This window comes from Ictalurus furcatus, chromosome 7 (assembly GCF_023375685.1).
Source record: "Ictalurus furcatus strain D&B chromosome 7, Billie_1.0, whole genome shotgun sequence".
Taxonomy (NCBI): Eukaryota; Metazoa; Chordata; class Actinopteri; order Siluriformes; family Ictaluridae; genus Ictalurus; species Ictalurus furcatus.
Genome location: NC_071261.1, coordinates 32,703,292 through 32,729,853, shown reverse-complemented (window position 1 = coordinate 32,729,853; position 26,562 = coordinate 32,703,292). Strand labels below are relative to the sequence as shown.

The 26,562-nt window shown below is 40.2% G+C and overlaps 1 protein-coding gene across 1 annotated transcript in view; it reads left to right on the top strand.

The window, feature by feature from the left end:
- The window catches only part of LOC128610517 (VPS10 domain-containing receptor SorCS2-like), a 210,631-nt gene that overhangs the window by 146,265 nt on the left and 37,804 nt on the right, over nt 1-26,562 (top strand). The window contains exon 4 of the mRNA XM_053629883.1: nt 23,978-24,142. Coding sequence (XP_053485858.1) covers nt 23,978-24,142 — 165 coding nt within the window. The remainder of the gene's footprint in view (nt 1-23,977; nt 24,143-26,562) is intronic.

Below are 26,562 nucleotides of genomic sequence, written 5' to 3'. Positions count from 1 at the left end.
GTAATTAACTCACCTTTGTGAAAATGCCTTTAGTAAATCAAGGCCTGTGTTTATTCTGTACTCTTTAGGGTATTGGTCCTTATACTGGAGGCTCAGAGGGGGCTGCTTAACAATGTTACTAATTTGAACCTTTGTCAATTTATTTAATATGCTTTGGCCAAAGATGAAAGAATTTGACCACTTTTAAAATAGCAAAGATTACTAAACATTTTTAAAATGAAATATGTGCCAACTAATTGCTAATTACTGCACCCTACCCAGTTAGCTGCAATGTCATGAGAACACCATGTTTTTTTTTTAATTATTTATTTTTTTTACAGCAGGCCATCGATAGCTGTGGAGAATGTAATATGTTATGAATGATTAAAAAGAGTATAGACTAAAACAAGTTTAAGAAGCGGAACTCTAAAAAAGTACAAATACATACTTTTGTATAGCCTAGTTAAGTCTAATTAGACCTTAAGAGCCACTGGCAGGTACATTTCCATTTTTTGTACCTTGGGAAACAAAAATGTAGTTGTACAGTACCTAATTTCTGACTGTGTAATTAGGGGAATTAAGAACATCTTTCATTTTCATTAAAAAGATCATCAGAGTATAATATTTGTCATTTTCTTCCTTTACGTTCTTCATTACAAAAATGTTAATTGGTGCACTACATAAATCTGATTTATAGATTACTTCATTTCAAGATTTAACACTTTTTGATTTTTTTTGTACTCCCCACACAGTGAGCGACACCGAGCAAATGAACCTTACACATTCCAAACAGCTCAGCGTAGCAAGGCTTGGTCACGCCAACTCTTGTGTTAAAAACATTCTGCAAAAACAAGTCTAGTGGAAGGTGGTGGGTAAGAATGTTAATTACAAAATCATTTTGTGAAAGACTTCATTCCATCCATCCATCCATTTTCTGTACTGCTTATCCTTCACAAGGTCACGGGGAGCCTGGAGCATATCACAGGGGACTCGGGGCACAATGAAAGAACTGTATTCATTTAGTCAAAACAAAGTGTTTGTTTATTCTTGTATTATGGCTGATGCTGTTCATCTCACCTCGTCACAGGGGTTTGCACTGATGGAAAGAATAATTTGAACCATATACGCTAGCTATTGAAGTAAATGTGGTATCAGGTGGTAAGATACAGGCAATCTTCCCACAGCGTTAAGTTTTCTAACCCTAAACATGGGCACAACGACTTTATCCTGAGAGCAGCATTCATTCCACACACTGCTCTATTATGTTAGACTTCATTGTCTTCAGCATCATCTCAACACAAAGTTCCTTTCAAAACACCTTCTCATCCACCTGGCCAGTTATTGTGTACCTATTCTAGTACAATTCTTTTTAGTACTTGGGCTAGAAACTACCACCATCATCTGACACCAAACAAGTGTATTTTCCTACAACCCCTTATGGATCTGTGAGATATTTGGGTATTATGTGGGTACCCCACTCAAATCTAATTCGGATGAAAATTAGCCTCGTTATTTGGCTTATTAATTGATTTGTCCCCGAGTGATTTTCCATTACCGCACCACTAAGATGGGCTACAATAGGACAGGGATACAATTATGCTAAGCCATGATTGGAAATTTAGAACACTGCTTACTAGCTCTAGAAACTACCTAGTGTAATTGTTTCCACCTTAATGGTGGGAAAAAAGAAGAACTTGCTGGTATCTGCGCATGGATCTGGTATCTGCGCTTCACTTCATCTTCAGATGAAGCTCTGAAAGCTCAGCAGCTGCTTGTGCTACTAAAACATAAGCTGTATCATGACCTAGTTAGTATGGACATGTCCAGTAAATGTAAATGTTCAAATGTACGAAACTACTAAAATATGCACTGAGTAGCCTAGTTTCAACACGGATGTAATTTATAATGATAACATTAACACCTTCCCACTAGTGGATGCTGTGAACAAACCTACTTTGGAAAATGCATGTTTCCTCAATTAGAAATGCTTTCTTTTTTTTCTTTTTTTTTAAATTATTTTGTGAGCAGTGCAAGCAATTCTTTATAGGGGAAGTACTTTTGTGGTCTGTGATCACTGGCCATTTTAGTAGAGATGGATCATTTGTGTTTATTGTAAAGTGCAGTCTGTTTGGATTTGATTAAAAACTCGAGAGTCAAACCTCATTTGAAGTAAATGTTGCGCTGAGAAATACAGATGCTACCCGCTAACTACTTCCCTGAGTCTTGATCGTGCATGTTTATGTCTATTATATAATTCTACCCAGCACGCCTTTCCTCTCAGTGTATGGTGTAGGACCGACTTTACACCCTGACTTACAGTTGGAGTTACAACTGGCTACTGTTGTCCATGACTGGACTTTCACACATGGTCAGACTGCCTTGTAAGGGGTTTGTACACATGTTGTGGTTCTTTTTTAAAAATGCCCTGACTCTGAAAGAACTAGAGAAAGCTTTGTCTCTAGATCCTTCTTTCACCTTCCTTGGGAGAAGACCTGGTGATTAGCTGTACAATATTTTTCCAGAAATGAATTTGTAATTAATCTGCTGGTCCATGTACATGTACACAATACTCGTATACCAGATATGAGAATGCCTTCAAGTCTCACATGATGGGATCTTGTTTGTGTGGCTAAGTTTAGATTGGAGAGGGAGTTCGTCGAAATCGGTACATTCTCATCACTGGTTTCTTTTCAACCTGTTGCAACTGTCCACTATATCCCATGTAAGAGACTTTCAATGGACATTACATCAAATCAAATCAACCATCTTTAAGATGAACTATAACTCATTACTTTACACCTAACTGCTTCCTGATTGGGCACTATTGTTGTGTGTTCTTTTGTATGATGAGCAAACGCTCAGCGAGTCTGCAATAAAATTTTCTCTTGTTCACAATAATATCCATTCAACATGTTTCTCTCTCTGAACTGCAATTTTCATTCTTTTGCCCATTTTAGCATTCTTTGATTGTGTCTTCCACAATTTGACACAAACCACAGCTGTCTTTATTGAGAATGCTGTTAAACCTACCACTTCGTGCTTTAAAAAAAAAAAAAAAAAAAAAAAAATCATCTTCACACTCAGTAATATTTTCAGCCTTGCTGGTTTTGTTTGGTAAAAACTGAGACTTTTATATCCTACATTCACAGGCTTTTGTCCGTACAAAATAATAAAACTCTGCTGTTCACTTGATGGCCAAAAGAATAAAAATGAAAAATTAATGATTACTACTGCATTGTGGCATTAACAATTAGCGTTTTATTTTTCCAAATAAACATGTATCTCCAAAAAACAGACTTTTTCACAGGGAGTCTCATACAAAAAATAAATATATAAATAACCGTATTTAGCTAATTAATTTGTATAAGGTCATCAGTGTACATTTTAAAATGTATTTTTATGGATTGTACACAGAACCATGGAAACTGAAGCACAATCACGTTTTATCTAAGTAATAATCACAGCCTTTATTAATATACATTTTGACCTGTATATTATTTTAGATCAAAACCAGCATGGTTAATCTTTTTTCTGCCATGTTGTCCTAATATTTGGCACGTGTGGAAGTTGGCCCTTTCTTGACAGGTTTCAGTTTATCTGTAAATCACATACCCATATGTAAACAAAATGTAAGTACTAAATAGACAGCGGGTCAGCATGTCTAAATTTCATTAAGTGGTGACTCTTGCCTGCTCCTCATGTGCACCAATTTTTCAGTGTCACTGCCAGATATGATCGAGGAATTAACCATGATTGTTCAAGTAACAGACTCACAAAGCATTAGCTATTAACACCTGCCTCCTTTTATCCATCCACGATCCTTGACCTCAGCATTTTTGCCCCATTATAGCATTAGTAGGTGCTTGCTCTTCACATTAGCAATGCCTGAACAGTTTAAACATTTATTAATAACAATATCTATTGAAAGAAAATATCTATATTGCTTAATTGGAAAGATAGAACTAAAGTAGCCAGAGAACATTTGTTTAACCTTTTACCATTTACATTACAGGCATTTGGCAGATGCCCTTATGCAGGACTTACATTTTATTTAATTATTCACCTGAGCAGCTGAGGGTTAAGCATTAATTACCAAATCCCGGGAGTTTTGCTTTGTGTCAGGGAAAGAGTTTGGTATGATGGTGTGCTTTCCCGGGAGGAGTGTTCATGTTAGTCAGGAATGTAGAACAGAGAGACGGATGCAATTGCAATTTTAGGGTTGTATCTTTATTGAGAGGAAGTCAGACAAATACAAGTATATTCAGCAAGACCAAGGTCAACAAACAGGCTAGAGTCAGGCAATGATCAAACAGAGTAAACTGAACACGGATACAAGAGGCTTAGTGAAGACAGCCGGGAAACACTGAACAATACTTTCACACAAGGGTTTAAATACACACATTAAAGGGCAAACGGAAAACAGGTGAGAGTAATCGGGAAGCATGAGGGATACAACCAATGACAAGACATGGGTGGAGATAAGACATGAATCAAAACACATGTGGGAAAGTGAAGAAAAAAAAAGAGGCATGCCTATGTGCACTGAGTACCTTTGCTCACAGACCTGGCGCAATTTCCAATATTAAATATTAAATAATGACTTTAATTTTAAATAATAATTTGATTTTATCTACAAATAACGTTTAGTCATATTAACAATCCAATTAAATACATGAACATCATATAGGAGTCCACACAGTTGACAGTTTATAATCAACAGGACATGGTAGGAGGAGAGATACATGGCTTTGATTGACACCTCATGCAGCCAATGGACATACTAGTTAAATAACCAGTGCGATTTCTCAGCGCTTTCCTTTGGATAATCGGACGTCAAGTCCTACATGTAGACAAAGAACTACATTCACATTTTGTATAGAGAAAAAACGTGAACAGTGAATGTACACGTTTTTCATCAGACATGATAGTCACTCAGTGTTACTCTAAAGCTATCAGTTGAATGTCATATCGTGCTCACAATTATGATTTCTTAATGGTCTTAGGATATGTCCTAGATTTTCTTCTGGTTTTATCTTACCCAGTTAATTCAGTACACGTTTTTTGCCTCATGAATGGCTTCCTTCAGTTTCACGTTCTGATTCTCTGCAGCGCAGTGAGCTATGCTAGCAAACACTAAAGCACAAAGGTTCAAATCCCTGCACGATGCACCAGTGAGTCATAAATCCAGCTTTATTGGAGTCCAATAGCCCTGGCCTTGCCTAACTCATCTCACATTGTGCCTTTAAAATAGCAGTTTCTGAGATGAAATGTCATGGACATTCTTTTTTTGGGGGGTTAGACTTATACAGCCTGAAAAGTGTGTACATACATTCTGAGAAAGGTTTTTTTTTTACTAAAAAGGGATATAGGGGGATTTTTTCAGAGTTTGACCATATATGACTAACGTTCCTGAGGATCTGAGCAATAACACTGAAACACAACCGTAATGCTCCATCCTTCTTTCTGACCAGAACAAGTGCTGCTATTAGACGTGGCTATTTCCCTGGAAGTCTACTAGATCGTAAACCTCTGTTTTTATTTTGCTTTCACTATGTGAAGGATGTTCCTAAGAACGCTTCCTTGATTCCAAGGTTGTACAGTGTGATGTAGCGGATTACATTTAAGAATTACAACAAAATTAACGATAATAGCATTTTTTTAAAATTTTTTTTTATAAGCACCTTTGAGGGTAGCCAAGGACCCTGTACATAATATTAACAGAATATTAATGTGATAAAAGTAATAAAAATCAAATAAAAGAACAGAAATAAAAAGCATCGATAACACTCTAAAAGAAAGTGAATAAAGAAAAAAAACCTGATTATTCTGTAACTAAGAGATAAAAAAAAAAAACCCTTTGTGTTTGTGGTATTATTTGTGTATTCATTAGTAGCTCTTTGGTTATGTTAGGTTTCACTCTTCTGACACCCACATTACAGCCGGATCTGGTTTTCTCTTGTGTCCTGTAACATGAAGGTCACTTTGCTTGTGTCCACATCGGATGAATCTTTACAAAACGGTACATTTATGACGTCTATAAGTTTAACACTTAACAGCTTTTTCATGACGTGTGTCCTGCACAATGCTAAAATTACCAGACGAGCTTTATTAGTTCCTGCTGGCTGTGTCCGCTGAGTCATCCTTATTCGGTTGTTTAGCTGAATTTGTAGCTAAACAACATGAGGACATGTCCGATCCAATGTGTAATTGAAACTCAGATAATTCATGTTGTAATCAGGTCTGGTTTTGTCTTACTTATTTGCTTATGGGTTTCTTGCAGCTCAACCCCGTAACACATGTTTACAGTTTGAGAGTTTAAAATATCCTCCACATTGGCTCAGTTATCACACTGAATCAATTTACAGGCTGCTGGAGCCCCAGGGCTGAGCATCCACCTACACAATACATATGATGTAACATGCCGTGTCATGGAGTGTATTTGCTGTTAGGTGACATCTCTGTGTTCTACCTCCTGACCCGGCATGTATTCACTTCCTCTTCGCCTGGTTTTTGGTCCTGTATACTCTTGCTAAATCAATGGGTAATTTCTACACTGTGTTCGCGGTAATAATTTGGTGTGTTTCCAATTATTCTAAGAAACAAGCAGATGCTTCTTTTCCATGGACTTGCTGACGATGTGTTGGGTAGAGCCTCGGCACCTGGTGCTGTATTTTCTGGATTATACGTTGCACTGCAGTATAAGATGCAGGCTCTATGAATTCTGTCTGTTTAGAAATATAATATTGTACAGGGAAAGGAATAAAACACGCTGACTGATACAAAGCGCTGACACCGGAGACTCCTTCCACAAACGTTACATAAATGTCTCCTTACAGAAAGCGTCACCGTATCACCATTTACACACGTATTTTTTTGTTGACTAACAACACATTTTTAACCCGTTTATTATTAGTCTCGGGTTACATGGAGCATCCCTGTGAAGTCCCTGTGAATGAGCGGTTACTGTAGAAACGTGTTGCAACGTAAACCTGTGATCTGCAGCTGCACTTCTGTCAGGGCTGCTGTCATAGAGAATTAATCAACACCTTTCCGACCAATCACAATCCAGCATGCTATTGCACTGTGGTGTGAATCGTATCAACGTACAACACATTTTCCCATTGTTTGTTGTTAACTACTCTCGGATGATAAAGTTGATATTTTATCTACAAAAAAAATAGAAAAACATTTGGAAGAGTGCACGCACTGTCATGATTGCAGACAATAGGCTCACTGACTTGGAGCAGTCATGGTTTGATATGCTAAACTATGCTAATAGCAATGTGGTACCACAGTGCAGTAAAATCAGGACTCTAGAGGAACAGGGGTGGGTGGTGATAGTGGGAGGATATTTGCATTTTGCATATTCATCCAACAGTCTTTGAGAGTAAAGGAATATTGATGCCTCCGTGTGTGTGTGTGTGTGTGTGTGTGTGTCAACATAGATTATTTCCGATGCTTTAAATGACCTATTGACTAAAGCATATATGAGGGCTATTATAACAGTTTCAATGCTCCCTAGCTCTACGTCTCTGAGCTATACTGAGAATCTAAGCTTTGATTTGGATCAAATTTGGGGAATTTTGTTTTAATTCATTATTATACTGGAATGTCTAATAAACTGGCAACCCGGTCCATTCGTTTTTCTGTGCGTTTCCTAAAGTTGCTAACAGAAAACGTGCATCTTTACGTGCTTTTCTGTCAGCTCTCATGTTGAATGATCTGAGAAATTTTTGGAATGTTCTCTGTAAGGAGATGTTTACATATCATTTATGGCAGGAGTCTCCAGTGTCAGAGGTAAAGCTGTAGCATTAAATGATCTGACATCTTCAGGACAGAGGCGTTGATGCTTTGTGGATTCTCGGCAACATGACAAGCTGTTATTATCGTCACTGTTTGTAGCTGCTGTAATGTAAGCGAGAAGAGGAACTAACTTTTTTTCATCTTGTGAAAAGTATGACGTTGTCCTTTAATAAAAAAGAAAAGAAAAGAAAAGAAAAAAACAGTTTGCTTTGGCATGGTATAAGAGGAATAAAACAGCAGGATGTGCTCACTTTCGGGTGCTAACCGTAACGCTCCTTCATCACTTCCCATCATTATTTTCCTTTAAGAGCACAATACAATGTATTTCTCAGTCTTATCACAACTTCTCATTATCCACAGGCTTTATAAATACCTCATTAAAGTATACACTTTTGGCAGTATTTAGGTATTTTTGCGTTTGTGTTTACTCGGGTTTAAAAAGAAAGTTTATCATGTTCACGTTTCACGAGTTAATGCTTGATCAATGTTATCGCCGCTCCGGCTGGGCGAACAAATACGCTGGGTTTGAAGTTTTACACGCCGGCTTTCCTGCGCTGTGCCGACGTGACAGATCCTGTTTTTGGTGTCAGCGCAGGATCCGCCAAATGATTTATGAGCTCCGTTTCATAAAAACCTCATTTAGTGCAGCTCGGCTAACGGCGTCCTTGCGGTGCTGCTATTCACGTCACGCTCATGCTGTCACTTTGTGTTGTCTGCGTTGCTGCTTGATAATTACTCCACTTCTTTCAGCAGGTGAGTGATTAATTCGGGCGCTGGAGGTAAAACTTTTTATTAGCATTAAAGCCTCTTAGTGTGACGCTGAGCCTGAGGCTGGTCAGGATTTTATTTTATTTTTTTCTCCTTTACATCCAGGGATCGCATGAGATTCAGATCAGGAGGGTTTAATACCCCTGTAGATGTTGATGTAGTTCTAGCTCAGGGGCTCTAGGTTGACGTTTAGTGGTGTTGATGAGTGTTTTCCCCTTGTCGAAGGTAAAATTAGCATAAAAAATAGTAATGCCCTAAATGTGCACTAAGAGAACCTTCAGGGGTAAACAGAGAACGCTGGTGTTTTATATATCATGTGGGATGAAGAACAGTGGTATAAGCGGAGGTGTTTTATGGAGAACATTACTGTTGATAAAGAACCTTTGTGTTTCATGGAGAACATGGAGAACCTTCAGGGAAAACAGTGTTCAAACAGGAAATGTCTGTGTTTTGCGAGTCGGTGTTGAGCAAAAATCTGAGTGCACTCTCAGGAACAGCATACACATAAATGGCGTGGTTAATAAATTAAAAAGTACACAACTTTATAAGTGATTTGAAAACGACCATGACATTCATCTGCATCACTGAACTAGAGCAGGAGCAACCGTATTCAGTCTAGCCTTGTTTTTAGAAAATGGAACAAAAACGGTTTGAGGAAATTGACAGCAACGTTCCGACAGCTCAGGAATTAAACCAGAGATTTAAACCAGATTAGACCAGATTTTTGTAGAGAACTTTGTTTGTAGAGACACTTAAAAGAAAAAAAAAAAAAAAAAAACTCTCTGTGATATTTATGAGTTCATGAAGGATAGAGTGTGTTTTGAAACTGAGGAGAACTGACATTTTGGGAGCGAGAGTGAGTGAATGATGATGGTGCAACAGCTGGTGATGTAAGTTTGGGAATCTGCTCTAGTTTCTGAACTCTGCTCTATTTTCCTTACCGATGACTCCTGAGAAAGCCAAAGAGCAAAACTCAGAAGGGTGGAGAGTAGAGGGCTGAGAGAAGGGATGATGGATGGTGTTTATGAGGGATATGGTGGAGGAAAGGGGTCACTGCTGGAATGCTGGCATTCGATGGACAAGGTGGGTGTTTTATGGAGAACATTGGTATTGATGGAGATCTTTGGTGTTTTATGGAGAACATCAGTATTGATGGAGATCTTTGGTGTTTTATGGAGAACATCGGTATTGATGGAGATCTTTGGTGTTTTATGGAGAACATCAGTATTGATGGAGATCTTTGGTGTTTTATGGAGAACATTGGTATTGATGGAGATCTTTGGTGTTTTATGGAGAGCATTGGTAAAGGTGGAGAATGTTGATGTTTTCTGGAGAATGACAGTTTAATGGTGAATTTTTTTTTTTTTTTGGAGACGCTTGTATTTGATGTTTTGTGGAGAATGTTGTTGCTTTCTGGGGAACGTTGGTGTTTTATGGAGAGCATTTGTGTTTTATGAAGAATGATGGTATTGCATGGTAAATATTGTTGTATGGGGAACACTTGCATTTGATGTTTTATGTGGAATGTTGGAATGTATTTTATATAGAATGTTGGTGTTTTATGGATAGGTTTAGTGTTAGTAGAATGTTGGAGTATGATGGAGAACACTTTATTGGTGGGGAATGTTGGTGTTTTAGAGAGAATATGGGTGTTTGATACATTTACATTTATGGCATTTCGCAGACACTCTTATCCAGAGTGACTTACACAAGTACTTTGAAGTCTCTATCAATAAATACATCTGATACTGGTTCACTAGGTCACGGACTAAGAATACTATCAATCTAAAAACTCTGTTGGGAGGTAATATAGTAAGAAAAGCACACAGGCAACAGGATTTTTTAAAATAAAAAGCGATAATTTAAGTATTTCAGGAAGAGGTAGGTCTTCAGACGTCATTTGAAGACCGCCAGTGACTCAGCTGTTCGGACATCTAGGGGGAAGTTCATTCCACCACTTAGGTGCCAGAACAGAGAAGAGTATTGATGCATGCCTTACTTGTACCCTGAGAGATGGTGGCACCAGACTAGTGGTGCTAGAGGTTCAGAGGGAGTGTGGGGCAGTGCGGGGTATGATAAGTGATTTGAGGTGAGTGGGTGCTAGTCCATTTTCAGCTTTGTAGGCAAGCATCAGTGTTTTAAATCTACAGGCAGCTACAGGAAGCCAGTGGAGGGAGCGTAGCAATGGGGTGGTGTGGGAGAACTTAGGAAGGTTGAAAAAAAGTCAAGCAGCTGCATTCTGGATCAGTTGCAGAGGTCAAATGGCCCTCAGAGGCAGACCTGCCAGGAGTCTTGTCTCGAAATGACAAGAGACTGAACCAGCACCTGAGTGGCCTGTATGGATAGAAACGGACAAATCCTTCTGATGTTGTAAAGGAGAAATCGACATGAACGTGTCAGATTAGCAATGTGAGAGGAAAAAGACAGTTGATTGTCCATGGTTACCCCAAGGTTATGTTCAGTAACTGAAGGTGGGATCAGAGAGATGTTCAGGGAGATCACAAGATCCTGACATGAATCACCTGGAAAGAACAGCAGTTCAGTTTTGCTGGGATTAAATTTCATCTGATCAGCTGCTGTCCATGTTGAGATATCTGCCAGACATGCTGAGATCTGAGCAGAAACAAGAGGATCTGAGGGAGGGAAGGAGAGGATGAGTTGAGTGTCATCCGCATAACAGTGGTATGTGCTCACAAAGAGATCAAGTATAGAGGGAGAATAGAAGAGGACCACATACTGAGCCTTGTGGGACACCAGTGGAGAGTCTGTGGGCAGGAGGTCACCTGGTATGAGTAACCGTCCCGGTAGGAAGCAAACCACTGCCATGCTGCACCACGAATTAAGAGACTCATGAGGGTGGACAAGAGAGTCTTGTGGTTGACTGTGTCAAACGCTGCTGAAAGGTTTGATAGACAGTGGTGAGGTTTTGTAGAGAACATTGGTACTGATGGAGAATGTTAGTGTCTGGTAGTGAATATAGTATGAGATAAAGAACAAGAGGGCGACTTAGGGAATATAAAGGATTGTAAAAGATTCTGTATATATAATATTTACCTTGCCAGTGTTGTTCTTTTTGCAGACTTAGCAATGCAGCTTAATAGAAGGAAGGAACTAAAGAGAGAGTGCAACTGAAACTTCGGAAAACTTTTAATACATTTTATTACACAAGCTTTTAATAATTGAAAGGAAGACACTCTTGTACACTTGTTTTTGTGGGGTTGTGTCAGGACCCACCTTCTAACCCTTTGAATATTTTAGACAGTGACTATTATTTAACCCCTAAATATTAAAGGCAACAAGAGACTACTCTCTCTCTCTCTCTCTCTCTCTCTCTCTCTCTCTCTCTCTCTCTCTCTCTCGCTCCCCTATGGAGAATGTTGGTATTTGATGGAGATGAAGAATGTTGGTATTTGATGGTTACTGTTCATGTCCAATAGAGGAAGACGGTGTTTGCTGAAGATGTTTGGTGTCTGATGATAACTGCTGGAATTTTATGGAACTTTATCTTGTCTTATAATGTAGATGGTTGATGAAGAATGTTGGTATCTGATAAAGAATACATGATAATAGAGTAAAATCATTGCTTAGTTTTATAACCCTCTCTCTCTCTCTCTCTCTCTCTCTCTCACTCTTGCTCTCTCTCTCTCTCTCTCTCTCTCTCTCTCTCTCTCTCTCTGCTGTTTCGCTGGTTCCACATGGTGTTTTTCAGTTGATTAAGCTGATGGTGTTTAATGAGGTGTGTTGGGGCTGAAGGACAGTAAAAGTTGCAGTTCTACTGCTCTATAGGTTTAAGTAAGTAATATGTTCACAAGAATCTAACTCCACCCTCTTCATTAAGTCTTGGCTGAAGACTCCTTGATGTTATTGCACAGTTGCAGACCTCAACACCATGTGATGCAATTTTCTCATTCCTGTCTCACTAACTGTTCTTAATGGCTAATTTTATCGAAACATTACTTGTTAGGTTGTAAACACGTTGCAGTTTGTGTCCACTTCTATCATTATGATTGGAGTATATTGCCAACCTGTAAAGACTTATTTCATTTCCTGTAGCAACAGGCTTTATCGATCGCTCCCTGCAGACCGAACACCAGCAGAGACAGGGATGTTATTTTGTCGAATCAGGAGCTTAACTTAAACTGATCGTCAGTCTCTATCTCGCTGTCCAGTCCTCCTTCGGTAACAACTTTTATCTGATTATTTTTGACAGAGCGCTGGTGCCAAGGCTTACTCTTTCTCAGAGTCTGGCGTGAACTGCGCTCTTGTTGTTTGGTGTTTGTTTTCCCAAGAAAACTCGCATGGTATTATCTCTGCCAAGCTAAAATATCAAATTCGCTTAGGCTCAGTGTGTGTGCGCACGCTTTTCATGGTTTAAGAGCATTAGAATACGTATAACAAGATTAGGAAGTGTATTTTAAAAATACAGAAATATGGATGCTATGAATGTAACGCTTCACAGTTACACAGGAAGACGGCAATAATCAGGTTACAGAAGGTATGATGTGAAAATAAGACGATTATGTATTCACAAGAGTCTATAGCCATTTAAAAAAAAGAGGAGGCAACAGGCGCAGAAAGCAAACACTAATGCTACAAACTCTGAACTAGAGCAAAACAACAAAACACTAAGTACTAGATTAAGAACAAAACCACTGAAAATGTTCTGTTGAGAGTTCTTCAGTTTGTATTTCAGGGATAAGCCTGATTGTTTTTCGTGTGTAGTGATGCATGATTGTCGTTGCAGAAGTGGGACGTGTCCGTCTACACCGTTCACCCTTAAGGGTTCTTCAGTTTTTCATTTTCCATTGAGAGGAACCCATGATGCTTCTGGTATAGAACGCTGCAACAAAGTGTTTCCTATGAAATGGGTTCATTTGGATGCTAAGATACCGTAATTGTCCAATAAACCCTTGAAGAAACCATGAAGAACCCTTTTTTTCCCTAAAAGTATTTGTATTAACTGACGGGTAAGTTAACATTTAGCTATTTGATACGCTCTTTAAGGGTTCTTTAAGGGTTGATTGGATAATGAAGTGTTCTTAACTTTGTAAAAGGGTTCCACCTGGAAGTCTTTCTGAAAGGGAAACATTGTGTCATAAATGTGTCATAAATGTTTCAAGAGTGTATATATTCATGCTATTTATTTTAGTGGGCTATTTTGCTAGGCTAGTTAGCAAGCAGCAGACAGGTTTGCTCTTTAATTTGTTTTACTGTAATAACATTTTCATATGGAGACTCCCAAGAGACGCCGACAATGAACTTCTCCACTTATTGTGCAAATGTATTTTCCTGTAAATTTGCGGTTGGGCAACAGCGACCTTCCCGGAGTTCTGATTGGTCGACGCTCTATAGACGGCTCTAACACGGGATCTCAGAACGTGTCGAGTGAGGTCGCGTTGACTGTACAGCCGGGTTTTTGATGATGAGATTATTTCGTGTTGATTCGATTCAGCTCACGTGTTACACTGACAAAAAACATCAGTCCTGATGGAGAGTTTTCCTTTTTCTTTCAGGCACAGTCAGAGTTTTTCCCACATGGTCAGCCATCACCACAGCACATCTCCATTCTATACAGGAATCAATACGGAAGACAGGATGAAGGGTAGGAAATATGGAGGGATAGAACAAAGAGAGAGAAACAGGCAGAGAGAATAGGATGAGGTAAGGAGACAGTGAGATAAGAGCTACAGGGAGACATGAAGAGGAAATATAAAGAGGCAGAACAAAAGAGATGGAGAAGTGTGTGTGTGTGTGTGAGAGAGAGAGACAGAGAGAGAGAAAGTGAGAGCGAGAGAAACAAGGAGAGATGTGTGTGTGTGAGAGAGAGAAAGTGAGAGAGAGGAAGAGAGAGAGACAGATAGAAAGAGAGACAGAGACAACAATAAAGAGAGAGTGAGACAGAGGTAGAAAGACAGAAACAGAGAGAGTGGGACAGAGAAAGGAATATAGATAAAGAAAGATAGATAGAGACAGAGAGAGTGAGACAGAGAAAGAGGGACAGAGAGAATGAGACAGATAAAGAGGTATATTATTGGAGAGAGTAAGACAGAAAGAAGGAATGAGACAATGTGAGAGTGAGAGAGAAAGAGGAACGGAGACAGAGAAAGTGAGTCAGAAAAAGATGGACAGAGGCAGAAAGAGGGGCAGGGCCAGAGAGAATAAGTCAGAAAAAGATAGATAGAGACAGAGAGAGTAAGATCGATAAAAAGGGACAGAGACAGAGAGGGTGAGACATAGAAAGAGGGGGAGAGACTAAGACAAATAAAGAGGAATATAGTTGGAGAGAGTGAGAGAGTAAGGGAGTGAGACACTGAGAGAGTGAGGGAGAAAGAGGGAGAGAGACAGACAGAGAGTGAGACAGTGAAAGAGGAAAATAGACAGACAGAGTGAGACAGAGAAAGATGAAGCCAGACAATGAGTGAGACAGAAGGAGATAGTGAGACAGAAAGAGGGAGAGAGACAGACAGAGAGTGAGACAGAGAAAGAGGGATAGGGGCAATGAGTAAGAGTGAGACAGAGAAAGAGGGAGAGAGGCGATGAGTGAGAGTGAGACAGAAGGAGAGAGCGAGACAGAGAAAGAGGGAGAGAGGCGATGAGTGAGAGTGAGACAGAATAAGAGAGTGAGACAGAGAAAGAGGGAGAGAGGCAATGAGTTAGAGTGAGACAGAAGGAGAGAATGAGGCAGAGAAAGAGGGAGAGAGGCAATGAGTAAGAGTGAGACAGAGAAAGAGGGAGAGAGGCGATGAGTTAGAGTGAGACAGAAGGAGAGAGTGAGACAGAGAGAGATGAAGCCAGACAATGAGAGAGGGAAAGAAGAAGAGAGTGAGACAGAGAAAGAAGGAGAGAGGCAGTGAGAGACAGTGAGACAGAAGGAGAGAGTGAGACACATGTTCCCTGTCCATGTTTTTGTCCACATTAATAAGTGTCATGGCCGCCCCGATGCCCCGGGACTCCGAGTGTAAAACTTTTAATAGACTTTTAATGGAAGTGGGGAAAGTGGAAGAGGCTCACCAGTTTCACTCGTTATCTCCTCCACCGTTTCTCTGTGATGTGCTGAGATAACGCTGCTAGACGAGTCTGCTAATATCAGTAGACATTAATAGAACATTAGCACTTCATCCTTATAGAATTCTTCTGCTTTACCCTGCGGTTATTTATAGAGCAGGCGATGTGGAGTGACAGCGAGACTGCTGGGAGAGTGAAGTGAAGGAGAAGCAGAACAGTGTGAGAATTACTGTACCATGGCATTCTAGAACCTGAGGAACATTTCCGTCTCAACTCTTGAGATGTTCATCCTGAGTGCTTGCGTCTGATGCTCTGCTGTGTAATGCCGCTTCCGAGTCAGCCGTTTGGAGAAATACAACCTGCGGTGATGTGCATTAGCTCCACCCCTTTCTGGAACCCCTGTATGTAGGATACACACGGGAACCGGAGCCGGGGTGTGTGTGGTGTTCTGCAGGTTCTACAAAGAACCGCTGGGGCACACGAGAGTCAGAATCTGATGAATCATCATCAGAAGGAACATCAGAATAAATTAGGTTGTGACTCTGATGTGAGTTCCAGATATATATATATATATATATATATATATATATATATATATATATATATATATATATATAAATGTCTGTGTGTGTGTGTGTGTGTCACTTTGTTGGTGGTTTTCTCTCAGTTTGTTGTTCCCTTGTGGGCTTTGAGTCTGCAAATTACTCCTACACACAGTTTCTAACAATTCGCCAAAAAGTGTGTTTGTCTTTTATACTATTATAGTATAATTAGTGTGTGTGTGTGTGTGTGTAGAATGGCTACATTTCTACTTTTCTCTCAATACAATCACACACACACACACACACACACACACACACCCTGTGGCTATTCTGGGCCTGATCCCTTAATAATCCCCTCTCACTTCCTCAGCACGGAAATCAGAGCACTAATCATTCTGAGTGTGAGAGAGAGAGTGAGAGAGTGAGTGAGTGTGTGTGTGTGTGTGTCTGTGTGTGTGTGTGTGTGTGTGTGTTTTATTTTTGAGTGTATACCATGCTGCTCCCCTTCTAAGAGCACCATGATTTTCACAGCAGGTAGCCAGAGCCCAATACAAGACCGAGAGAGAGAGAGAGAGAGAGAGAAAAAGAGAGAGAGAGAGAGAGAGAGAGAGAGAAAGAAAGAAAGAGAAAGAGAGCGAGAGAGCGAGAGAAAGGATGACAGTAATCTGTATTTTTCTTTTTGTTCTTTTGTTTGTGTGTGTGTGTGTGTGTGTGTGTGTGTGTGTGTGTGTTCATTTAGAATTAGTCTATTGGTTCTAGTATTCCTCTACCGGTTCTTCAGCTCCCAGTTTAATTGTAGAATCCTTCCATTAAATCTAGAACTGCCCAGTTAAATCTAGAATTATTTTACTGGTTCTACAATTTTCCTATTTTCGGTTCATTCCTTGTTTCTGTGGTTGGTTTGGAACTTTCTGCTTTAACAGCTGAAGTTGTGTTATTTTAGACTGCTTGCTCCTGTTGGTTCTAGATCTCCTCCTAGATCTCCTCCTGTAGGTTCTAGATCTCCTCCTGTTGGTTCTAGATCTCCTCCTGTTGGTTCTAGATCTCCTCCTAGATCTCCTCCTGTTGGTTCTAGATCTCCTCCTGTTGGTTCTAGATCTCCTCCTAGATCTCCTCCTGTAGATTCTAGATCTCCTCCTGTTGGTTCTAGATCTCCTCCTGTTGGTTCTAGATCTCCTCCTAGATCTCCTCCTGTTGGTTCTAGATCTCCTCCTGTTGGTTCTAGATCTCCTCCTGTTGGTTCTAGATCTCCTCCTGTTGTATGTAGGACCTGTCTGGAGTTCCGCTTTCCTCAGTGTGTTCTTGTAGTGGATGCACATTTCTGGACCATGTTACGTGGTATGATCGTGTGCGTGTGTGTGTGTGTGTGTGTGTGTGTGTGTGTGTGTGTGTGTTTAAGCATGCATGTCTAACAGTAAGCGATGATTTCGTCCACTCTCAGTGTGTTATGGAGGAAGTGAAGTGAGCTTTAGGAGTGGATTTATTGTAGTATTAAAATAGGGGACTTGAAACGAAGTGCACTGCAGTTATTAAGTAAGCGGAGCGTGACCGTTCTGCAGACCTGGTTCACTCTAGCTGTTTGGTTGTGCATAAACAAATGATGAAGACACACATTGCACTTATTACAACTTTTATTTTATGTGAAAAAGTTTTAGCACCCAATAACCCTCGTTAATTACACCTCATAATTGAAATCAAGCCACGCCTCCAAAAACTTCACATGAAGTGCATAAATATGAAAATATACTAAACTGCAGCTGAACTCACTTTTTGTGCCTGTTATAACAACTCATAATTACAAAATTGTTTCAATGAGTCCATAATATGCAGAAGAATCTTACCTTAACATGATTACTAGCTGAAATTAAAAGTATTTTGTTTGTATTTTCCTAATAAAAGACATTTTCTAAACGCATTCTATTTGATGCACAGTCATGTGAAATAATATATAAGTACACCCCTACATTTATCACGCCTGCACATCCGTCAGGTGTTGAAGATCAGGTGCCAGTGATTAGAACCTGCTTAGGGAGTGCAGGTGGAACCTGTCTTATTTAAACCCCTCTCATATCCAGTGTCTGGTGTTCTCTTTGCTATTGTTCCCTTTGCTGTGGTGTCATAAAGAGTTCTGTAAGGCCTTCAGAAAAAAGGTTGTGGATGCCTATGAGTCTGGCGAGGGATTTAAAAAGATCTCCAAATTGTTTGAAATACATCATTCCACTGTAAGGAAAATCATCTACAAATGGTACAGATTTCAAATGTCCAGGACTGTCCGTCCCAGCAAATTCAGCACAAGAGCAGACCGTTTGAAGAAAAAGAATCTGCGAGTAAGCCTTGCAACTGCTGGTGTCAAAGTGCATGCTTCAACAATCAGAAAGAGATTGCAAAAATTTGACCTGCATAGGAGGCGCACCAGGAAAAAGCCTTTGTGAGACTATAGTTAGCCAAGGAGAATACAGACAAAGACCAGGCCTTCTGGCATGCTCTCCACCAGTCTTTCACACTGATGTTGGGTGACTTTATGCCACTCCTGGCACAAACATTCAAGCAGCTCGGCATTGTTTTGACGGCTTGTGACCATCCAGCTTCTTTTTGATCACATACCAGAGGTTTTCAATGGGGTTCAGTTCTGGAGATTGGGCTGGCCATGACAGGGTATTGATCTGGTGGTCCTCCGTACTCACCTTGATTGACCTGGCTGTGTGGCATGGAGTATTGCTGGTAATACCAACCTTCAGAATTGGCGAACAGTGTCAGAGCAGAAGGAAGCAAGTTTTCTTCCAGGACATCCTTGTATGTGGCTTGATTCATGCGTCCTTCCCAAAGACAAATCTGCCTGATTCCAGCCTTGCTGAAGTACCTGCAGATGATCACCAATCCTCCACCAAATGTCACAGTGGGTGCGAGACACTGTCGCTTGTAGGCCTCTCCAGGTCTCAGTCTAACCATTAGACGACCAGGTGTTGGGCAAAGCTGAAAATTGTACCCATCAGAGAAGATGACCTTACTCCAGTCTTCTACGGTCCAATCCTTATGGTCTTCTGCAAACCTCAGCCTGGCTCTTCTTTGCTTCTCATCGGTGAAGGGCTTTTTTCTTGCCCCAAGGAGCCTGTTTCGAACCGTCCTCGCCATGCACTTCACCCCAGCTGCCATTAGCCATTCATTTTGCAGGTCACTTGATGTCATCCTACAGTTGTTGAGTGACATTCAAATGAGTTGGCGGTCATCCCGGTGAGTGGAGAGAAGTGTTTTCGCCCTCTGCTGGTCTGTAGCTTTGTTGTCCCTGATGTCTGCTGCTTGACCTTGTTCTTATGAACCACCATCTTTGAAATTTTAAAGAAGCAACTCGACACTCGCTGTATCCCTCTGTCAGTAACGCCAGAATTGAATCCTTCTTTTCCTCACTCAAATCTTTCCTTTTCAACTCTTTTGCCATGGTCAATAGTTATTTTTTCATTCAAATTACTTTTGAGGTACTACTAGCACTGTCTTTGCCATCCAGCTGAGGCTGTTGCAAGAGGATAATGATGACCACAGCAACGTTTTTTTATACTTTTACTCCTTAAATAAGATTTGGTTCAGGTGATCACCTAATCAGTACCTCATTCAGTACAATCAGTTGTGCCTGTGTTGGAATTCAACAGACACTGGAATGGAATGGCTGCCATAAACGTATAGATGCTGATTGAAGAAAAAAACGTAGTATATTATGCTATAAGAGTAATAAAACACTCGGCGACATGCTGCTATAAGACAATGATCAACTTCAGAGTGTTAGCATAAACTGTGCTTTATCACTCTGCCACGTCGCTGATTATTTACCTCTAACAGCACCACACGGTGTGTTTTATTCATGACTTCGTAATCACTCAAGTGTAGATCAGTCGAGTGAAGATCACGACAGGAGAACGAGAATGATACAGTACAGCATTTCAGACTTTCTGTATGGAAAAACGGATGTCCACACTCGATCAGATCCGTTTAAATATATTTGTACTTCTGCAAAATAATAATGAAACCATAAATCTATACACTACTGAGGTCTGTTACCTCAATTCCACAGAGGCAAATATCATTATATTAGTGAGCTATAACGAGAAGACAAATGTGCCCACAAACACACACACACACACTTTCACACAAACATAAACACACACACACTTTCACACAGACACAAACAAAATATACACAAATCCATAAAATATTCTGTCTCTCACATACTCTTTGCTGTTGAAGGTTTTTCTGCTCTCTTGTTTTCACCGCTTTACAGTAATTCATTAACTGAGTGTTCAGCTCAGCAGTTTGTCCACAAACACATCTAGAGAGAGATAGAGAGAGAGAGAGAGAGAGAGATCGATCATGAATAACATAATGAATGAGTTTTTAAACACTTACTATAAAAAAAAAATGGAATATAAAATAGCATCCGACCAAATTTGCACAGATAGGGGGTATAATTACTTACGGATTTCAGCTGCTTCCTTGCCTTGGAGAACTGCTTTTCCTGAGCGTGTTCAATACTTTTTCCCCGTGTCATTCCACTTTATTACACATAACTTCATTTATGGACTTTAATGTTGTGAATTCTTTATATGTGTGGATTTCTTGAGTTAATACTGACGTCTGGTGAAAATTTCATGTGAATAACCTCATTGGAAATATATTTACTGAAAAAAAAATGTTGATGCGTCCAATACTTATTTCCTCCACTGTATGCAGTATTCATACAGTGTATTTTTAGAGAAACATTTATCTTTGGTCTGAAAGTTTCTGTATGCCTCTGCTATCTCGGTACAGCGTAATGATTTCTGTTGATCAGCTTTAGGCGCTGTAGCGTCTGGGAGATGACGTGTTGTTCTTGACAGGCGCCAAAAGAAAGACATTAACGTCAAACAGATAGATTAACCCTCTCAGCCCGGCTGTCCTGCTGGCTAGAACCACATTTAAAGCCATCTGCAGAGCAGCTTCTCAGGAACGTGCGAGTGAAAGATCCTGTTTGTTTCCTGTAAAATTAGAAACGTATTGCCGTTTTATATTATTTATGCAGCGTTTCCTTCTGCCATTGAACTATAGTACAGTTGTAGAAACCAGTCGCTAGTTCATGTTGTAGCCTGCTGCATTACCACTACAGTCAGGCGTGAGTCAGAACACAAGCTAACTTGTTTTATGGACATTCCATTAAATTAAATGTAACTACAAATAGATAAAAAGCAAGGTGTGTTATTCTTTAGTATTAAAAAAAATTGAACAGTTAGTGAATTATTGTGGAGTAGGATGAATGAAACACTTCAGGACATTTATTTTCTATAGGAAAATAAAAAATAACTCCCATGTCTCTCTCTCTCTCTCTCTCTCTCTCTTTTGTTCTCTCTCTCTCTCTCTCTCTCTCTCTCTCTCTCTCACTGGCTCTCTCTTCTCTCTCTCTCTTCTCTCTCTTGCTCTCTCTCTCTCTCTCTCTCTCTTTTGTTCTCTCTCTCTCTCTCTCTCTTCTCTCTCTTTTGTTCTCTCTCTCTCTCTCTCTCTCTCTCTCTCTCTCTCTCTCTCACTGGCTCTCTCTTCTCTCTCTCTCTTCTCTCTCTTGCTCTCTCTCTCTCTCTCTCTCTCTCTTTTGTTCTCTCTCTCTCTCTCTCTCTCTCTCTCTCTCTCTCTCTCACTGGCTCTCTCTTGCTCTCTCTCTCTTCTCTCTCTTGCTCTCTCTCTCTCTCCTCCCATTTTCATTCTTCCTCCATTCAGGGCTGGGGATTGATGAAGTCCCTGTGCTATTCTATTTTTTTTTTCCAGGTCAATAATTGCTAAATGACGTAAACAGCAGTAATAAGCAGAGTCATGTTGTGTTTGATTGTGGAGGATGCAGAACGGGTCTGTTTTTCATCACTGCGGTGAAAGTTGCGGTCCTCAGCTATTCATTCTTTTTCTCTCTTTCTCTTCATGCTTTTCCTTTTCAATGCCAAGCGACTCACTTATTCATCATTTCATATGACAACTATCCCGAGTGATTTCATAAAAATATGTAACCCAGTGCGTGTATCTGTCCTTCAGAGATGAGACGCTGCGCAGGTAATCGACCGAGATATGAAAGATACATTTAAATTAGCTAGTGATTAAATACAAAATCGTTTAGGGCTGTTTCAGTGAAATATGCGCTTGAAGAGTGTGGGCTGACATACAAAGGAGCCACGCCTCCTTCACTGGGATTGACAGGTACACAGGCCACACCTCCTCCACTGGGAACCACATCCACCATTTGTATTTAGTAATGGACATGGCGATGTTTAAATGCCTTCTGGTTGAAATATCTTCCCAAATTGACTGTGGAAAAAGGTACAGAGGACACACCTACTTTCCTCCAGTGCTATAAAGAACAGAATTAAACAGAAAAGCTGTGTTGTCGTGTCAGTGGGTGCGTTATTCTTGTGTTTAGCCAGCACAAAGAGGATTTAACATCCTCAGTGAAAGATAATCCCTGCTGTAGTTTCGCTAAAATGGATTTATCATTTTCATTGTATTAAAAAACCATACAGGTAATACACGAGGTTACACTTAAAACACAATCAAGACACGTAGCAGGGTATTTCAAAACAAACAAAGAACCCCATCTCTTCCTCTGGAATGTCACGCTGATTAGATCTACAGTACATGTTTCTGCTTATCCCATTTCCATGAAACGTCCTCAATTAATCCAAAACAAAACGTCCTCTTAATGTTTGCTAATAGCTTAACCTTTTATGAGCTGTATGCACGATTAAACTGTCAGCCATAGAAAACCAAGGGTTGTGATTGGCTAATACAGCCAGACCATCCTCAATGCAAAAAAAAAGAGAAGAAATCGATTACAGCAGCTTTAACTAGTTAATATTTAAGTCAAGATTTCCCTCTGTATGATCTGTGTGTACTTTATATCACTGTGTCTTTCAGTCTCTGCTCCATTTAAAGGAAATAGTTTTCTCTGAATGAAAGTGTTTGCTAAGTGCAAATGCACCGACTACATTTGAATAGTCAGGATTTGGAGCCCTTAAAAGGTAGGGCAGAAATGTCACTCCCTAGATAATCTGTCTGGATTCTGGTTTTATCCTTTAAAGCCGTGGATCAGGGATTACTCTTTCTGAGATGAGCTCGTACAGAAATTTCAGAAAGTCTGCAGGGAAGACTCGGCTTCTGCAGCTCAAACGGTCGGGAATCCATGAACTGCAGTGTGATTTACACACTGTATTTCATTCATTTACATTCACGCCATTTGGCCCTTATCCAGAGTGACTTACAGTTATCTCTGAGCAGCTGAAGGTTAAGGGCCTTGCTCAAGGGTCCAGCAGTGGCAGCTTGGTGGTGGGATTTGAACTCATTGACCTTCCAATCAGAAGTCCGACGTCTTAAAATAACCTGCCGTATTAATAAAGATCATTTACATGATCATGTACGTAATGTTCCTGGAAGACCTCAGAGCTTGTTAGAGAACTTTCCTGCAAAAAGATAACCATGAGCTGTCAAAACAAGTCCAGGACAAAGTTCTGGAAAAGTATCAATCAGGGTTTAGTTATAAAAAAAATAAATAAATAAATAAAAAAAAACTAACTGAACGTCCTGCAGAGAGACTTTGAATCTATTATTCAAATTAAGTAATAGAATATGGCGCAACTGTGACTTTGCGTAGAGGACACAAAAGTGGTGAAGAGAGTAGTAGAGAGAATTAGATGGAGAGGCAACCAAGAGGCCAAGGGTAACGCTCAACATGATGCTACCACCACTGTGCGGGTGGTGTGCTCAGGATTCAGGAGCACGGCTTATCATATCTGTTGCATTGTGTGCCTTTTGTGTATGCGGTAGTAAGGGTAATGTGTGTATGTCTGTGTCTAATCTTTATGTGTGTGTGTGTATGTGTGCAGGTGATTCTGATCAGCTCTACCATTAACGAGCAGGATCAGATGCTCTTCATCAGCACAGATGAGGGAGCGTCGTTCCAGAGACAGCCATTGTCCTTCACCGTGGAGACGCTCCTGTTCCATCCGTCAGACGAGGACAAACTGCTGGCTTACAGCAAAGAGGCCATGGTGCGTTGTTGTTGTGCTAATGTACTAAGACTCCAAATAACGAGTGCTAATTTGTGTATGGGATATGGGATAAAAAGTGGAGTGTGTTGTGGGTAATTTATGAAGAACAATTGCATGAATTATGTCACATGCGAAGTAGAGGTAGAAAACAATATGTAAATTAGGTTTTGTGTGCGCTGTTTGTTTGTGACAGCCAGTGCAAGTTCTAAGAGGCTCCCATAAAAGTCAAGCCGAAAATAAACCTAGGGACACACACATTAGCATGTCCAAAAAAACTACACACAACATAAGACTGAAGGTTCTGTTTAAAGGGAACGTGTGAATGAAGACCTTTTCGTAGTCTCTGGTTAAACGCTGTTGCCATTAAAGGTGCGATACAAAGGTGTGTAATGAACATCTGATTTGTTATTGGCATCAATTTAAGAGACTTTTGATCAGTTAACGTTTAATCTTGTTAAACATTCTCATAATTAAAACATTTCATTTTGTCCTCTGACGATGTTGTCTTCAGCTAATTTAATACTTTCCTTTGGGATGTATTAATTTGAACATACAAGCACCATTCCCAACGTGAGCTTTAGGCTTAGCGAATAATATTCCGGGTGCTAAATTAGTCGATTTCCATTGACTGCGCTCTGTATTTTGTGCTTTTAAGTTGAAATTCCCTAAATTGCATATTCATTGAGGCAAAAGGCATATTATTTTGCTCATTTGAAACACACAATCCTCTATAGACCACATTAGTAATACAGCTTGGATGTTGTTACGAGTGTTATTAATTAATTTTGCAAATGTTTAGTAAAAGTATATAATTAGCACTGTGATCTCAGCAGTAGTATAAACTGATCTGGCAACCCAGAGCAGCATCTTGCACTACAAATTTCTCCCAGCAGTGTTTTATTCCTCTGTAGTGTATTGGCATCCTCGTTAGAGTTACGAGTGGAAGGCCGTGGGCCTGGACTGCTTCCCGATAAAGTGTGCATGTTGTTAAAGTGTGTGTGTGTGTGTGTGTGTGTGTGTGTGTGTTGTTTTCCCTCTCTGAGCCTATGTGTGTGTGTGTGTGTGTGTGAGACAGACGATCAATGCCATCACATTATAGAAATAACCAATAAGGTACACAGAAACACAGCTATATGAAATTCATGAGCTGTGAAAACACGAGCCTGCACAGACGTGACCCATGTCCCTTAGCTTAACTGTTAGCGAAATGGTTATCACTAAACAGTGCAGACCTTCTTATCACACTCCACACATGCCAAGTCATGTGATTAGGGCTCACTTACATGACTCAAGGAATGTACACGAGCGTAGTACACACTTTAATGAGTCCCGTCGCACACATTTGTTTCCTCCATGTGTGTGATAGTGTGTTAGTTTGTGACTAATCAGTCTTACACACACCTACAAACCCTTAAACATACACTTACAAGTCTATACACGTTCTAATACATTCCAACTCACTCAACACTGGTGTGAAACATTCATACACATCAGCACACTTTATTACATTTATACCTATTAACACATACTAATAAATACCAGATTTGTTTAAAAATCTAATCTACAGTACAAAACCACAGATCCAAGATGAGTTCAGCATCCCAGGCTGTAGAATCCAAGCCGAGTCCAGAGTACCAAACTGCAAATTTGAATCAAGAGTCCTAAGATGTAGAAAGTTCAAGTCCAGAAACACAAACCACAGATCCAAGTTGAATCCAAAGTCCCAAGCTGTAGAATCCAAGTAGAATCCAGAGTCCCAAGCTGTAGAATTCAAGTAGAATCCAGAGTCCCAAGCTGTAGAATCCAAGTAGAATCCAGAGTCCCAAGCTGTAGAATCCAACTTGAATCCAGAGTCCCAAGCTGTAGAATCCAAGTAGAATCCAGAGTCCCAAGCTGTAGAATCCAACTTGAATCCAGAGTCCCAAGCTGTAGAATCCAAGTAGAATCCAGAGTCCCAAGCTGTAGAATCCAACTTGAATCCAGAGTCCCAAGCTGTAGAATCCAAGTAGAATCCAGAGTCCCAAGCTGTAGAATCCAAGTAGAATCCAGAGTCCCAAGCTGTAGAATCCAACTTGAATCCAGAGTCCCAAGTTGTAGAATCCAAGTTGAATCCAGAGTCCCAAGCTGTAGAATCCAAGTCAAGTCCTGAGCCATAGAATCCAAGTCAAGTCTACCATCTCAAGCTGTAGAATCCAAGTTGAGCCCAGAGTCAAAAGCTGTAGAGTGTAAGTTGAATCCAGAGCAGTAGTGTCCAGAGTCCAGCTGCAGAGTCCAAGTTGAGTTCAGTGTCCCAAGCCATAGTTAGTTCAATTGACCCCAGAGCTATAGCAGTAGAGTCCAAGTTGAGTCCAGAGTTCCCAACTGTAGAGCTAGAATGCCAACCTACAGAGTCGAGTCCCAACCCATGTATTTTTGGTCCA